This window comes from Artemia franciscana, chromosome 8 (genome assembly GCF_032884065.1).
Source record: "Artemia franciscana chromosome 8, ASM3288406v1, whole genome shotgun sequence".
Lineage (NCBI taxonomy): Eukaryota > Metazoa > Arthropoda > Branchiopoda > Anostraca > Artemiidae > Artemia > Artemia franciscana.
In genome coordinates, this window is record NC_088870.1 from 11512555 (window position 1) to 11529125 (window position 16571).

A 16571-nucleotide genomic window follows, 5' to 3' on the forward strand; every position below is an offset into this window, starting at 1 on the left:
CGGAACACACTCTAGAATTTCGATGTGCAAGATCTGAAAAAAACAGTTTAGCTATCTGTATTCAGAGACAATTAGCTTAGGCTCAGTGGAAACACTACGTTGAAGGAACATTTTAATTAAATATCTAATATAAAGAATTGGTATTTTGGTTAGGTTAGGTATTTAATATAATGCGTTCTGGGCCTCTGTTTTCCATAATTTTCTGCTGTAGTTCCCATAATTTTGTTAATACAGTATTGTTTTTTCGTCAGATTTTGGTATATTTCATTAGGATTTATCTAACTTCGATTCTTGGATGTGTTCCGTTTCATTAACAAGTATCAAATTCTCATTTATTAATTAATAAGTTATTTTTGATTTATTTTCTTACTATTATCTATTTTAGCTATTATTATTTTATTATTTGCTTTATTTTTTACCTTTTATTATTAACTAATTAATAACTTATTAATTATTTTCATTTATTAACTGCACCCTTTCCTTTATTTTGATAAAAATAAATTACGAAATAACGAAAAATTATGAAATAATTTTATCGGTTAGATTATTTATTTGAAATTTTACACGCAAAAGATTTCTACGACCAAGGACAATGTCTCTCTCGACCCCTAAAACCGCCTATGGTTTCTGGGAATGTTTCATAAAGTAAAAGGAAGAGAAAATAGTGTTTTTCAGTTTCCACAAACTAGCTAGTTCAAAAACAAAATGTAGCAAAGAATGCGAAAAAAAGTAACCACATGTGAGTATGCGACAAAGAACATGCGCTGGTTGTGGCTATAAACGGAAAAAAAAGAAGTTGTTTTCTGATGCGAGTAAAGAGCAAAGTTGAACTTAAAATTCACTATCAAACAGTTCGTGGTAACGAACTGTAGTAAGGAGCGACCTGGCTCAATAGTAACCGAAACTCTACAAAACGGAATTTTTATAACAATAGTTACATCAAAAGAATCGCATTTTAATGCTGATTTTAAATATATAAGTTTCATTAAGTTTAAACATTAAAGTTACGAGCCTGAGAAAATTTACCTTATTTTAAAAAATAGGAGGAAACACCCCTTAAAAGTCATATAATCTTCAGCGTATCAGAGAACACTACAGTAGAAGTTTCAAGCTCCTATCTACAAAAATGTGGAATTTTACACTTTTTGCAAAGGGGCTGTTTCCTCCTCAGCGCCCTGCTCCTTACGCTAATTTTTTTTACTGTATTAAAAAGTAGAGTTGAGAGAAAGATTCAAACTTTAGCGTAAAGAGCGGGGCGTTGAGGAGGAAACAGCCCCTTTCATATACGAAATAAATTCTGTTCGTTTTAAGTTTTAATATCGCTCCTTACTTTCAGTTTAAAAAACTTTTTTTTTATTATTTAATATGAGTATGCGACAAAGAATATGCGCTGGTTGTGACTATAAACGGAAAAAAAAGAAGTTTTTTTTCTGATGCAAGTAAAGAGCAAAGTTGAAACTTAAAACGAACAGAAACTATTGCTTCTCAACCAATGGAACATATACCTATAAAACTAGCTCAAATAAACTCACTCGTGATGTTTTTCTGTTGTTAGGGAATTAAGCTAAGCTGAAGCTTTACTGAAAGCACAAAACATATATGATTTTTTTGCATCAGTTTATCCCCCCACTCTGCTCCATAAAAGAGTACTATACAATTCTGGAGATTACGTCAAAACATTCTAAAATACTTATTTACATGTTTCATAAATGTGAACCACTAAACTTTATATCCTACCCCTCCTCTAATGGACAATTATATTCTTATTAATTTAATGGTAAAATGTAAACAAGTGGCGGGAACAAAAGAGCTGCGCTATTTAAAATTCATTGGGTTACATAATTTGGGCTTATCCATTGGAGAGTGACGGATCAAGTGAAGTAGTCTGTACTAAAGGATGATATAAGCAGGTATTTCAGAATATTTTACAGATAAGTACGTATTTCAGAATATTTTACAGAAGTTTTCAAAATTTTATAGTGCTTCCTTATGGACAGAGGGAGCACTAAAGTAGTATCTTCTTTTTCTTTTTTTTACACACACACACATATATATATATATATATATATATATATATATATATATATATATATATATATATATATATATATATATATATATATATGTATGTATGTATATATATATATATATATATATATATATATATATATATATATATATATATATATATATATGTATGTATATATATATATATATATATATATATATATATATATATATATATATATAGATATATATATATGTATGTATATATATATATATATATATATATAAATATATATATATATATATATATATATATATATATATATATATATATATATATATATATATATATATATATATATATATATATAGAAACGAGTAGAAATTATGAGCACCAGAAACAATAAGCACTTTAGAAACACGTAGCGCTTTAATATGTTTTTTCGTTAGAAAATAAAGCTCTTTTGTGTATTCTTACGCCATTTGAATCCACCTAATTTGGTACAACTTCTACAACATTAAAACTTAAACAAACAGAAATTATTCTGCATATGAGAGGGGTTACCTGTACGCTAAGAACCTTGAACCTTGAAGAACCTTGTTCTTTACGATAAGGTTTGACTTTTTGTTCCCAATTCTTTAAGAAACATAAGGGCCTTTTAATTAGAATAGGAAACTTTTTTAATAGAACTAAAAAATATTAGTGTGAAGAGCGAGGGATTGAGGAGGTGACAACCCCACTTATGTGCAAAATAATTTCTGTTCGTTTTATGTTTTAATGTTTTGCCTTACTTTCAGTTTGAAAAAAAAACTTGTTTTATTTATTATTAATAGAAGTAAGATTTTAATTCTAACCCCTTTCCATTACTGCAAAGTAATAGGTAGAAAAGAATGACTCAAACGTTATTCTCTCTTCGCCACGAGCATCTAGCTGATGATAAAAAAAAAATGAAGAAAGAGTTAATAGGTGAGAAAGCGGGGGAGGGGAATTTTGCTTGGAATTTAGTCTCGGCTCTTGACGGCTAAAATTAAAGCTAAAAAGGGAATATGTGCAAGAACTTCAAAAAAATTCTTTATTTAGCTTCAGATAGTGCTTAAAATAATGCCGCGAAATTCAGCTACATCTTCATGAAAAATTCCCTTTCCCCTTTCCAAAAAGGGGATACTTGCAAGAACTTCAAAAATGTTTTATCTAACTTCAGGTAATCCCGGGAAATCCGGCTACGTCTCCTTAAAAAGTTCCCTTTCCCCAATGAAAATTCCTCCATGGAAAGCTCGAGCCCTTACCAGGTATTCTTAGGTATACTCACCAGACAAACCTAGTTAGTATATCTACTCCTATGGAAATTTATTCCTGGTTTGTAATAGACAGGAAATTTCATTCCCACTACTTTCCTCGGTTAAGAAATCTAATTTTCCTCGTGTTCCAACCAACTCTTTCAGCCCTTTCTCAAAATGTGTCCCGTTGTTCATGTAAATTGATTTGCACATAATTACACTTCTGAGCGGCGTTTTATGACAAAGGCAATAGGATGTAGGCGAGCTATTGGATACATTTCGCTTTTATTCTGAGAAAACCTCTAGACAAAAAAAAAGTTAGATGGCTACTTGTAAGAAATTACAGTTGCAAGTCTAGTTCCATTTGACTGTTCTAGGAAACACTATTAAAGCTTATACCGAACAAGCAGTCGATATTAGTTTAGAAAAATAGCCATTTTTGAAATTTGTTGACGAATTGTGGAACTGAAATTGTGCTAGGAAGTTTCTGGTATATTAACTGTATATTACAGTTAATATACCATATACCAGTTAATATAATATATTACAGTTCTGGTATATTAACTTCAGCCCTGCGCAGGACTATCTTCAATAAAATCAGAAAATAATAGTTTTTAGATGTAAACACTTTCAGCCACAAGTTTTTCTTTATTTTGGGGGGGGATTTTTGTCATATAGGTTAAACCTACAACTAAATATTGTTTTTCAAATTAGGTTACATTCTCAAAACGTTGTTTTCTGAATATAGCAACGGAGAGAGGGAGTTCTAAACCATGCATCCCTCAATATGAAAATAAAAATAAATTTCATGGAACAAAGGAAAAGCTTTAGAATTTTTACAGGAAATAGCATTGCCGCGGGCCTTTTTTAGGATAAAGAAGAAGAAAATCCTGAAAAAAAGCTTACACGCTTTTAATTAATAAATGTATTTCGATGTCCCTCTAGGACACCCCAATCAATAGAAACTCCCTTACAAGATATCTAATTAATATAGGAGAAAAGGAACACAAAATACTTTCTTATGATCTTTTAATTTCTCCTTTTTTCTACAGTATAGTTTGTTTTTAAAGAGTTCTTCCTTTGATTTTTTTTTCTTTTTTTGCACCTCTCAAAATCTACTATTCTTGTTTCACCAGTTTCAGCTTCACACGATTTATGAGTTAATACTTCTTCTTCGTACTATCCAACAACTTCATTTAATCACTCCGATTCTCTAAGTTTCACACGTTTTCTATACTGATGACCAAGGGCTTCGTCTGACGACACAAAATATCTTAGGGTGTTCACAAATAAAACCTTACCTGTAAACATAGACAGAAAAACGGGCATAATATTTAAACAAAGCAGCGGAACCAAAAAATAAAAACTTTAAATAATAATCCGGTTTCTTGTTTTCTGGATTTTTATGATTTGAAGTTTTTTTAGTGTCTTGTTTAAATATTATACCCGTTTTTCCCTCTATATTTTCATTCATTAAATTCTGTAATGGAAAGGCAGTGTGGTCGAAAAAAGTATTTGTGTTTAAATGTTTTCGTGAAAACGGCAAAAAATCTCGTTTTGAAAATTGGCACCCTTGGATTTCCCGGCCTGAAAACACAACCTAGATAGGTCAAGATTTTGAAAAAATCCGTTTAGAACCTTACTTTTCTGAAAAAAAATGTCAGAAACGTCATATCTATATACACTTCAAGTGCATAAATTACGTCATATTTCCCTCAGCGGTGGTCATATCGTTTTTAGTACCTATGACGCATAAAAATTACACAGGATGACAAACTGCTCTGAACGGCTAAAGAAAAAGGTATGGAACAAGAAACACCGAAAATCACATTGAATTGAAAAAAAGAATCCTGCCCAACGAAATTAGTGGTTAAAAGATAAAAGACAAAAAATATGACAGAATGAATGACAGTCTTAGCTTAGCGTGCGTGAGTAGTTAGAAGACAAAGCAAAAATACAATGCAATGAGATATGTGTCATTTTAGCCTGTGTGAGTTTGTGATTCCTAAACAGGAAGGAGGAATTAGTATTTAGTATCAATGACACTTTCAAAATTACACAGGATGACAAAAGACTTTGAACACCTAACGAAAACGGTATGGAACAAGAAAAAGATTATGTTGTTCACCCCCTCCTAGTTCAGTCACATAAGCAGATAAAAATTTTGGAGGGAAGGAGGGGAAAATTTGAAAAAGATAGAAAACAGAAATGGAAAAATTGCGGTTTTCTTTTTATAGTGTAAAATATTTTACGTATCTAGGGGTGGTTTCAATATGTGGGGATTGCGATCACTATTTGGGATATCATGCCGTGTATTATCTGATTTTTCAGTACTTAGGTAAAGCTTATAAAGAGCCTCCGGCAACCAGTCATCAGCACAAAAGAGTACAAAATGAACAAACAAAAAATGGAAAAGTTGAAAAATGTAAAGTATGTATGAACAAAAAGAAAAAAAAGTCAGTGGATAAAATAAAAAGATGATGCTAAGCCAGTGGAGTCGATTGACAAAAAATTAGAAGGAGGGATGTATTTTAAATATCCAGGTGAGGGATAGTAGCTTGTCGTGGGGGTAAACTCGTTTTCTTCAATTCTTTCAATGAAAAAAAAAATCAACGAAAATAAACCCCAAAAAGGTATTTTTCAGAATCAAAATCGATTGACGCCACAATTAAAAACAGAAGTTGAAAGCATAGGAAACGAAAATACAGGCCATAACAAAATTTAAAGAGCAATATAGAACTGAAGCTGGATATCCAGTTACACTAGGACTGAAAATTCCAAGAGCGACTATCCCGTTGCATTTCATGCCTATAAAACGTTTTATTTTCCTGACTGAGAGCGTTTCTCCTTATCTTTTTTTTTCTCTTCTCTTTGCGAATTCTTAAATATTTTTGCAAAATATAATACCCCATTTGCCTTAGTGTTTCCAAAGATTAACCTCTCATTATACCTCATAACGAGACATGGTTGCCATATGTACAACAAATCTTCAAATTAGGTTAATAAAATCCTGAGGCTAAGAGGAGTGGTCAAATGTTTGAATGTTACTTTAGAAATTGACAGCATATGAAATACTAAAACATTATCTAATCAATGTTTTGTTGTTGCCCCAAGCAACATCGTGATAGCAACAAATTGACTCTAGTTGCAATATTCCTTCTTTGTGAGATTAAATAAAATAAAAGCAAGTCTTTTTCAAATAAATGTAAAGAGCGGCTAGGATTAATACATAAAGCGAACATAAATTATTCCGTAAATGAGGGGATCTGCCCCCTCCTTAACCACCCACAACTTATGCTTAAGTTTGTACAATATTGCTTGTACATGAACCCTTATACTGTTTTGCCCTAGGTGATAGGATAAGTGAGTGAAGTCAAGGCCTTGTCCAAGTGCTAATTTGTCTCAATTGCTAAATAGGAAAACAGTTTTTGTCTTTTTCTTTTGTCTCTTCTTACCAAATATATACATATATATATATATATATATATATATATATATATATATATATATATATATATATATATATATATATATATATATATATATATATATATATATATATATATATATATATATATATATACATATACATATATATATACTAGCTGTTGGGGTGGCGCTTCGCGCCACCCCAACACCTAGTTGGTGGGGGCGCTTCGCGCCCCCCCCAAGCCCCCCCGCGCGCGTAAGTCGTTACGCGCCATAATAGTTACGCGCCATTGTAGTTGTGTCCCTATGTCCCACCTGTGAATATAGATAGATATATATATATATGGTTTTAACTACGTAAAACTTGCGAATATACAACATTCTTTGCTGTCCCATTGTCTTTGCATATAAATAGATTGTCAGGTTTACCGACTCTTGAACATGCAACATATAATGGTCCATGGGAAAACAATCTGTATTCAGATCTATACCTCATGATTCTAATGATTGCCCTTGAGCTTTGTTGATGGTGATTGCTAATCGACCATTCCCTGTCCCGGTGTCCCGGTCGTCATTTACATCCCCCTGTTTCCCCCGGTGTCCCCGTTGTAGTTGTGTCCCTGTGTCCCGGTCGTCATTTATATTCCCTGTGTCCCGGGTCCCGGTCGTCATTTGTATCCCGGTGTCCCGGTCTGTATATACATTCGTTTTTTAGTTTTGTTTTTCTCCTTTATTTTTTTCCTTTTTTTTCTTTTTTAGCTTATTTAGATTTTTAGATTTTTTAGTTTTTTTATTAGTTTTTAGTTTTTTTTTCTTTTTAGTTTTTTTGTCCCGGTCGTCATTTATATCCCCCTGTTTCCCCCGGTGTCCCCGTTGTAGTTGTGTCCCTGTGTCCCGGTCGTCATTTATATTCCCTGTGTCCCGGTCGTCATTTGTATCCCGGTGTACCGGTCTGTATATACATTCGTTTTTTAGTTTTGTTTTTCTCCTTTATTTTTTTCCTTTTTTTTTCTTTTTTAGTTTATTTAGATTTTTAGATTTTTTAGTTTTTTTATTAGTTTTTAGTTTTTTTTTCTTTTTAGTTTTTTTGTAGTTTTTACCTTCTTTTTAGTTTTGTTAATTTTTTTTTTTACTTGTGTCCTGGTCGTCATTTATACTCCCTGTGTCCCGGTGCTTTGTTGATTGCTAATCGAACATTCCTTTTGTCCTGGTCGCTTTCTCTTTGAGTGTCGTCATTTATTTTTTTCTTTTTTAGTTCTTTTAGTTTTTACCTTTTTTAGTTTTTTTTAGTTTTTAGTTTTTTTAGTTTTTTACCTTTTTTTAGTTTTTTTAGTTTTTTTAGTTTTTTAGCTTTTTTATTTTTTTTATTAGTTTTTAGTTTTTTTGTAGTTTTTGCCTTTTTTTTAGTTTTTTTAGTTTTTTAGCTTTTTTATTAGTTTTTAGTTTTTTTTGTAGTTTTTGCCTTTTTTTAGTTTTTTTAGTTTTTTAGCTTTTTTATTTTTTTTATTAGTTTTTAGTTTTTTTTGTAGTTTTTGCCTTTTTTTAGTTTTTTCAGTTTTGACGTCACCTGATCCAGTTTTTTCAGGTGACGTCACCTGATCCACGATCCACAGATCCACAGACAACTTATTTTTATATATATAGATAGTTTTTTTTTTTTTACTTATGTCCTGGTCGTCATTTATACTCCCTGTGTCCCGGTGCTTTGTTGATTGCTAATCGAACATTCCTTTTGTCCTGGTCGCTTTCTCTTTGAGTGTCGTCATTTATTAGTTTTTTCCTTTTTTTTTTTAGTTTTTTATTGGTTTTTACCTTTATTTTAGCTTATTTTTCAGTTTTTTCCTTTTTTTTAGTTTTTTTTTATTTTTTATTTTTTTTTTAGTTTTTTACCTTTTTTTAGTTTTTTTTAGTTTTTTTAGTTTTTTAGCTTTTTTACTTTTTTATTAGTTTTTAGTTTTTTTGTAGTTTTTGCCTTTTTTTAGTTTTTTCAGTTTTTTTTTTAGTTTTTTATTGGTTTTTACCTTTATAGTTTTTTTAGTTTTTTAGCTTTTTTATTTTTTTTATTAGTTTTTAGTTTTTTTTGTAGTTTTTGCCTTTTTTTAGTTTTTTCAGTTTTGACGTCACCTGATCCAGTTTTTTCAGGTGACGTCACCTGATCCATCCATCCATCCACAGACAGACAACTTATTTTTATATATATAGATAGATATATATATATATACATATATATATATATATATATATATATATATATATATATAATATTGATAGATATAGAAAATATAAATACCGTCTCTTCTGATATTTTGGCCAGTTCTTCAAGTCCTTGTTCCATTACAATTTTAATTTCGGTGGCTTTCAAATGCTTTACGACGTTCGACGCAAAACGTTCAGAGACAAAATCGATTGTTCGCTTTGTTGAAGGCGCCTGGCTTTGAAGAAATGCTTCCTCCAATTCCGCCTGAAAAAGGGCCATTAAAGCATTTTTACGATGCTCATGTTTCCGTTTATAACCCCTGGAATTTGATTATTGCCTAATTTCACAACAGACCTGGTGTGACCTCAGTTATAATACAGACCATACTGTTCCAAAGACGAAGAAAAGAGTTAAAGGGAAAATATAACTTCAAGATTATTAGGAGTTCGATGATAGCTACAATATTTACTTTAAGATGCTGAATACCGAACAATAAAGCAACAACTGCAATAGATTCAAAGCGATAAAGAATCTACGACTGAGGAGACTTTAGAATGATGCTTAAACAAAGTTCCATGAATGCTAGCAATAGGTAAACACCAATCCTGAGCGTCAAAAAGTATAATTTAGGGGGCTGGCAAGACTGTACTCTTTTTAACTCAGGATCCTTATTTTCGGCGGCATCAATGTCAACCTCAAATAAGGCTAATGATACTGAAAATATATTATATTAAAAATTGGAAAATATCAAGGTTTGATAGGGTACAAGAGCCACAAGACTCCTTGCATTGATACCTGATGTTGCATGACTCATTCGTTTGTATTTGCGAATAATGGTTTTATCACTTTGGAATGATCATCTTATACAGACTGATCGAAAATGTGCTATTTTGAAAACCCTTACGTTTGGTTGATTCCAACTTCTAAAGAGAGAAAAAAGTATAAATTACACGGAGAAATTATTCGCAAATTGTAAATTTTCGAGAATTGGCATTTGCATGGTCCCAAAGGCCCTCCCTGCGTAAGCACAGGAGTTTGCCATTTGGGCCCCCAAATTTTACTTTTCCTTTTTTTGCCCTTTTTGGGAAAATCAATATTTCGCTGAAAAATTGTTTTTGTTCCCTCAACTCCTCTTCAAAACATAAAATTTGAAGTTTTCCTGTCCCCATCCGCTACAACTAATTAAAATATCAAACCAGTCCCTCAAACAGTTAAATATATTCCAGGCACAGTATTTTGATAAGCTGAGTGAGGTAGTGCCTTTCAATTTGCCTAGTTACTTTGCTATGCACAGATTCCTACAAGACCTCATAGCGCATAAATTTCACAAGGATAGGAGACAAACTTTTCCAGTCACACTTTTCCGCCCCTAAACTAAAGCCAATATCCAAGGTCCAATTAGCCTCATCCATTAATCCTTTTAAATTACAGCTAGAAACCCCAAGTCGTGTCCAAAATGTTGAAGATACGCTATTTAATAATCTGGGTACATATAACACCTTTTAGTTCAGCTCACTACTTCACTATACATGAATTCCCGCATAAACTGATGGGGCAAAATGTTATAAGGATATGAGACACATGTTTTTTAGCCACACGACGATCTACCCCTTCATTAATAACCACATTAAAGGTCCGCTTGGCCTCATGCAACATTCCTGGAAAATTCAGCTCGAAACCTCGAAACCGTTTCCAAAAAACGCAGACGTGCAATTTAATAGCCTGGGTACACTATCTATTTTACTTCAGATCTACACTTTTCAGAAGAAGCAGAAAAACCGTGCAGACAAAGCAGATAAACCGTGAATCAAGGTTAACAGTACCACGTTGAACCGTGAAAATAAATAAGCAAAAACATTCAGGTAAATTTAATAATTATTTCCGTCAGTAAAAATCACAACATTAACACTCTGATGATTCCTCAGAAAACTATTTTTTCAAAGAAAAGTTACACCATCTTTAGCTGATTGGTACTATATCACAAATTATTTATGTTTACACTGATTTCTCAATTCAATGTTATGCAAATTTCAAAAAGCCTTCCGATCACATGAATTCGCTTCCTAAAGGTTGACGATATCCAATGGCATTGAGCGAGCGGAGCATTATCCAATGACATTGGATAACATTACGCGGTGGGCTAGCTTTGTAAGATAGCCAATTTAAATTGAGGAACACCTCGGCCCATGTATTTTTCTAGGAGTGAGATATCTGATGAAATCTAATAGATAGTCTTCCACTAAGTTTTTAGCTTTTTCCGTTTATTCTTCATTTCTTTTTTACTTATAACTTGGCAACCGTTCCTTTTTTCTTAAATTTATCAAAATATATATGTATATATATGTGTATATATATATATATATATATATATATATATATATATATATATATATATATATATATATATATATATATATATATATATATATATATATCTGGGTGTGGAAGTTCCCGCTTAAACGATTTTAAAAATCAGGTTTTATTTTCACTGTCCTTAGTAGTTTTCACAAAACCTAGCTCAGTGTGTCATTGCATGTGCATAACTTCACCTGCATTAGGTAGCCACAAGTTATTTAAGCAACAACTTATTTGAGTAACTAAATTTACTTGAGCAACTTTTGTAGAACGAACACCTTTACCTCTAAATGATGAAAATAATAACTATTACTAAGTAAATTAAGTAATATGGAATCATGGCAACGTCAACCAGGTAGTATCCAAAGTATAGTTTAAAAAATTGTAAGTTCTAAAGTGTTTTTTTTTTTACCGTTCTGAAAAGTTTTCTTTTTAAGTTGCACTAACTTTTGAAAAACAAGTAGGACATATATACGGCCCATAAAAAGAACTTTATGACACTCTTTTTCCCGTTTATAGTCCATAGAAATCGGTTATTACCTACTGCTAAGCTCGCTGGTCCTCGTGTAACCTCAGTTTTATGAGTTCGGAACAGTACAGAAACAATATTGTTCAGAAGGTGAAGAAAACATATTTTGAGAAGAAAAATACAATTTCGAGATGGTGAAGAGTTTGAAGATCCGTATAATAATTCCATAATCATCCTAAACATTCAATAAAGCACACAATTGGCTACCGCCTAATTTTAAGCCCGCTGGAATTAATACAGCCTCAGGGTTATAAGTTCAGGATGCTAAATCGGGAAAACGTTCATGATAACGTTATATATTTTTGATTTTTTCTGGAGGTCTTAAAATCGATTTTCCTTGAGATTTTCAGAAGGGCAGGGTCCCCTCCCTCAAGGTATAAGGCTATTCACAAAGAAACAAGATCATATGTTAGAATGGCGATTAGTTTGCTTAAAGTGGCAGAAACTGAACCGAGTGTGCCGAAATCGCTTGGTACACGTGGTGTTATGAGATTTACGCCAGACTGCGGAAAGTATACACCGCCCCCCCCCTTGGTAAATCTTCACAATATTATGTAGCGGACTAAACCCTATTTTTGTAGCAATTGTGTCTGTATTTTGTGTCTGTTTAATAACAACAGAAAACAAATGAAGTTAACGAACACTGTTGCGTTCGCTTTCATTTCTGCAGAGTTGGAAACGCATGGCAAGCTCACAAAACATTATGTATTTGGCGATGGACCCTCAATGGTCAAGACTTTAGTAAAATTCATTTCCCCATTTGAGCGCTCATTCTAAAAAGGGCTTATGCCGGATTTGCCCCTCACTCTTACTATCTGTTTTGGCTTTTTCTGCAATTAGCCATGGCTTGATGCCACCAATTTGATTTTAATTCAAAACTCAACGGAATCAATCCCGGCTTTCGGCCTCGTCCTCGTTACACAATTTCTTAAAGCCTTCTCTAAATGAAATTAGAGACCCCAAAACCAGGGACAATTGTGAACATGAAGTTTGGAAGTTGGATAAGGGTGAATTAATATCAATCACGTCATTGCCGTTCTTAAACCTACCGACCCGGGTTAATGTTGCATTGTATTTGCTCTCGTACTCAATTCGTATGCAGCGATTGTTTGAGAGTGATCTCAGCAAAATATGCAACTAAAAATATTGTTATTTCAACGGAATTTTTAGTAAGGTAAGTTTTTTTTCTTTTTCATTTGTATACTTCGGGGGCACCAATTCACGAATTGGTAAAGCAATAAAAATAAAAGAATGCCAATACAACGAAATCTAGGATAATCAAACAATTTTTTCCTGTGTGAATCAGGGAATGGTGGAGGGGATTTCATTTCCGCCTGAAAAATTTTCAGCGGGGTTGGGGGATTTTCAATTGTGAGCTGAGAATACACCGGACATCATTTTCATGTCTAAAACTCGCTTATCATTTGATCTTATCATTTGATCTTCACGTTTCGAGATAAGTCCTTGACGTCCAATTTCGGTGGTCTTAAATAGTTTTTTTCTACAAAATAGCTATTAAAATTAGCTGATGATGTATTCATCATAGATCAGTTGCGCCACGCAAGTTACAAAAACTTAAGATACGAAATAACTTTTCCCCTCTTCAATCAGCAACTTTGCTACCAGCTGCTATAACCTGTAGCAAATTAAATTTGCAAAAATACATACTCCAATATCAAAAGAGCAAAAAGTAACCCTTTTCTGCCGACTTCTTTAACAGGTAAAGAGTAAAATACAAATAAAAAATATTGGCAACTTGTGGATTTTGGTAATTATTTTTCTCAAACGTCAACTTGAGTTTCCACTCCGATAAATTTCTCATGCTCTTTTACTCTACCTTTCAAAGAAATCGGTGTAAAAAAAGAAAAAAGAAAAAAGGGAGAGATAAAAGAAAAGAAAAATAGATCAAGCCAGCTCTTCAGGGATAAATTACGTCTGTATCTATATGGGACTTCTGCTTAATTCCCGTATGTCGTAAAATCAAGTCTACCTTGTCATTTGATCTTTACGTTTCTCGGGAACTCTTTGACATCTAATTATGATGGTTGGAAACAGTTTTCTTCAAAAAGGACAATTAGACCATCACAGATCAGTTACAAAATGTTTTTACTTTCCGGCCAATCAGCACCCTGCCCCCTTATGTTCTTTTTCTTATTACTTTCTCTTATAATTTTTGCTAGAATGATCCTGTTATTTTCAAACGGAAAAAACGAAAATAATCAACAATAACCGATGAATTCCTAGCGAAAAATAACGGAAAAGATTCATTGAAAGCTTTTCGTGACAGCCTACTTGGTAGTTATGAGATGTAGGGTTAAGTTGTTACAGATAGACCTGAGCACAGGGAATGGGACGGGAAATTCTCCTAATACCAGTCCTGACATCCACCCAAGGGAAATTCGAAAAAGTTAGACCAAAACATACTTTTTTCTCGGTTGTTCAAGACCCTCACTCGCAAAGAATGGACTGATTTAGGAAAAGTACTTCCAAATCATAGATTTAAGACGTCACGTAACATATTAGTGCATATGGAAGAATAATATTTTTAAAGCAAAATATATATACAGAGAATTATTAATTTCTCTTGGCAACCTTGGATGATATGATTCAACAAAATTAACATGAAAATTTTGGCTTTGAAGACTTCCATTCCTGTTTTCATAATTTTATTAAAAATAATTAGTATTAACCTTATAATAGCCTATGCCTAGTCAACTGAAAAATTTTAACTTTTCTATAAACTGTCACGTGAAAATTCTGTGATTTAGCCAAAATGGTCAAAGTAATAAATCAGCCTTGCGCAAAGATTCCTCGACAGCCTGTGATGAACTCCACAAACTTTATAAGCTGGCATGGTCCTTTCCAAAAATAAGGAGTAGTGTACCCCCTCCCCCTTATCTACAAAAACAGCTTCTGCATCTTAAATCTCAAATAATTACTCAATATTATTCGATACCTTAAATAGTAACCCAATCTCTTCCATTACAACTTTTTTAGTTTGGATGACCAATTTATTTAGAATTGATTTGGCGGTCTTGCCATAACTTGTCGAGCTTGGATAAGAGATCCGAATAACCGACAGAAAGCTAAAATTCGACATTTACTTTTCTTAAAATCTTAGAAAAACCATCTAACTTCTCTCGTTTTGCACTGGACATAGAGCTATTCAGTTTTAATGAAGCTTCAGTTTTAATAGATATCAGGTTTAATGATATCATTGGAAAGTATGATTTTTTTTTAAACAAACGGAACTGAAATTCCTTTTTAAAGTTCAGGAAAGGGCAGTCCTTTAACTGTTTTATAATATGTGAAGGGAAAACGCCAAATATCATCTAAAGAAAATGTCATTTGATTAATTTGGCAGCTTTGGGAGTTTCCTGTGGTCCAACCCGTTTTGATTGAAAACCTCACCCCCGCAATTTCACAGCTTATTCAATCAAATTTCATAGTCCAACCACAAATTTTCACAAGTTTACAGTGATAACTAGTCCCCTGGGATAATTCGCTATTTGACCCTTTCTCTTTGAGATGGTCAGCCAACGTCGAGGCTCACAAAATGCTTTTCAAGGTATAAATCCTCCTAAAATGAATGCAATCCATACCAAACTTTGAAATTAGTTCCATCATAACTTGGCACATACGTTATTTTAGTCAGTTACATCCAATAAATTTACTAGGGAGATATTGAGGCTAAGCCTATTGACGAGGTATGGACCAGGGCTCAATAGAAGATACAACAAGAATACTTCGTGTCAATTGTACAATGCGTGTCTCACTGGTGTTTCCTGTTCCTTTCTTGCGGTATCTCCCTCGTGGTAAACGTCCGTCTGCGGCTCCATCAAGCAAAATTTTAGGCACAGTTAGCTTCGAGTCTTTCAAAATGCCCAAGCAATACATTTACTGGTATTTGCTGTAGTTAAACTTTTAAGACTTTGACCGTCTTCTTAACCCCTTAATGATTACTAAATTAACTTACTGATCACTTACTGAAAGTAAGAAGCAACATCAGAACTTAAAGCGAACAGAAATTATTACGTATATGAGGGGGTTCGTCCCATCCTCTATATCTCACTTTTTACGCTAAAGTTTGAAATTTTTTCCAATTCTTTAAGAGTGGCCCCTTAATTGCAAAACCGTTTAATAAGAATAAATAACTCTTTTAAAAGTACTAAAAAAATTTAGCGTAAAGAGCGAGGTATTGCCGATAGGAAAGAACCCCCTCGTATACGTAATAATTTCTGTTCGTTTTAAGTTTTAATATTGCTCCTCTTGAAGTCCTCTAGACGTTTTCGGAATCCTCAAAATTATGATTAGGGTTCTGAAAAGAATCTCTGAGAGTTCTAGAAATGTCTAAATGACTTTAGACTGGATTTTTAGTATGTTCAAAGTCAAAAATTCGAAATCCGGTTTTTAGCAGGACAAGACAGTATGCAACATGGGGAGTGTGCTTTGTCTCTCTCGTCTTTTTTTCTTCTTTTTCTTTTTTTCCAGGGATGATCTTTCCGAAACAGTTGTAGAATATTGGGAGGGAGCTCATTTAAACAGAGATGAAAATACCTAGATCCCTTTTTATGTAGCAAAATAGATGACCTCACAGGAAAGTGCTGCCTTATCCCATTTTGTGCTGCAAAGCATCAATTGTTGTTCTGAGATAGCCAATCAATTTGCAATGGCCTAAAATCCACAATTGGAGTGTCTCCAGTGAATCTAGATAAGCCATTTACGAGACATAATCCAGAATTAGCCAAAAACCAAACAGGGTCAACTGCAGACAGT

At 32.9% G+C, this 16571-nt stretch overlaps 1 protein-coding gene across 1 annotated transcript in view; it reads right to left on the reverse strand.

Annotated features, from left to right (window-relative positions):
• The window catches only part of LOC136029980 (codanin-1-like), a gene marked incomplete in the record, with an annotated part of 262581 nt that overhangs the window by 130967 nt on the left and 115043 nt on the right, over positions 1 to 16571 (reverse strand). Inside the window, 1 exon segment of the mRNA XM_065708554.1 lies at positions 9005 to 9175. Coding sequence (XP_065564626.1) covers positions 9005 to 9175 — 171 coding nt within the window.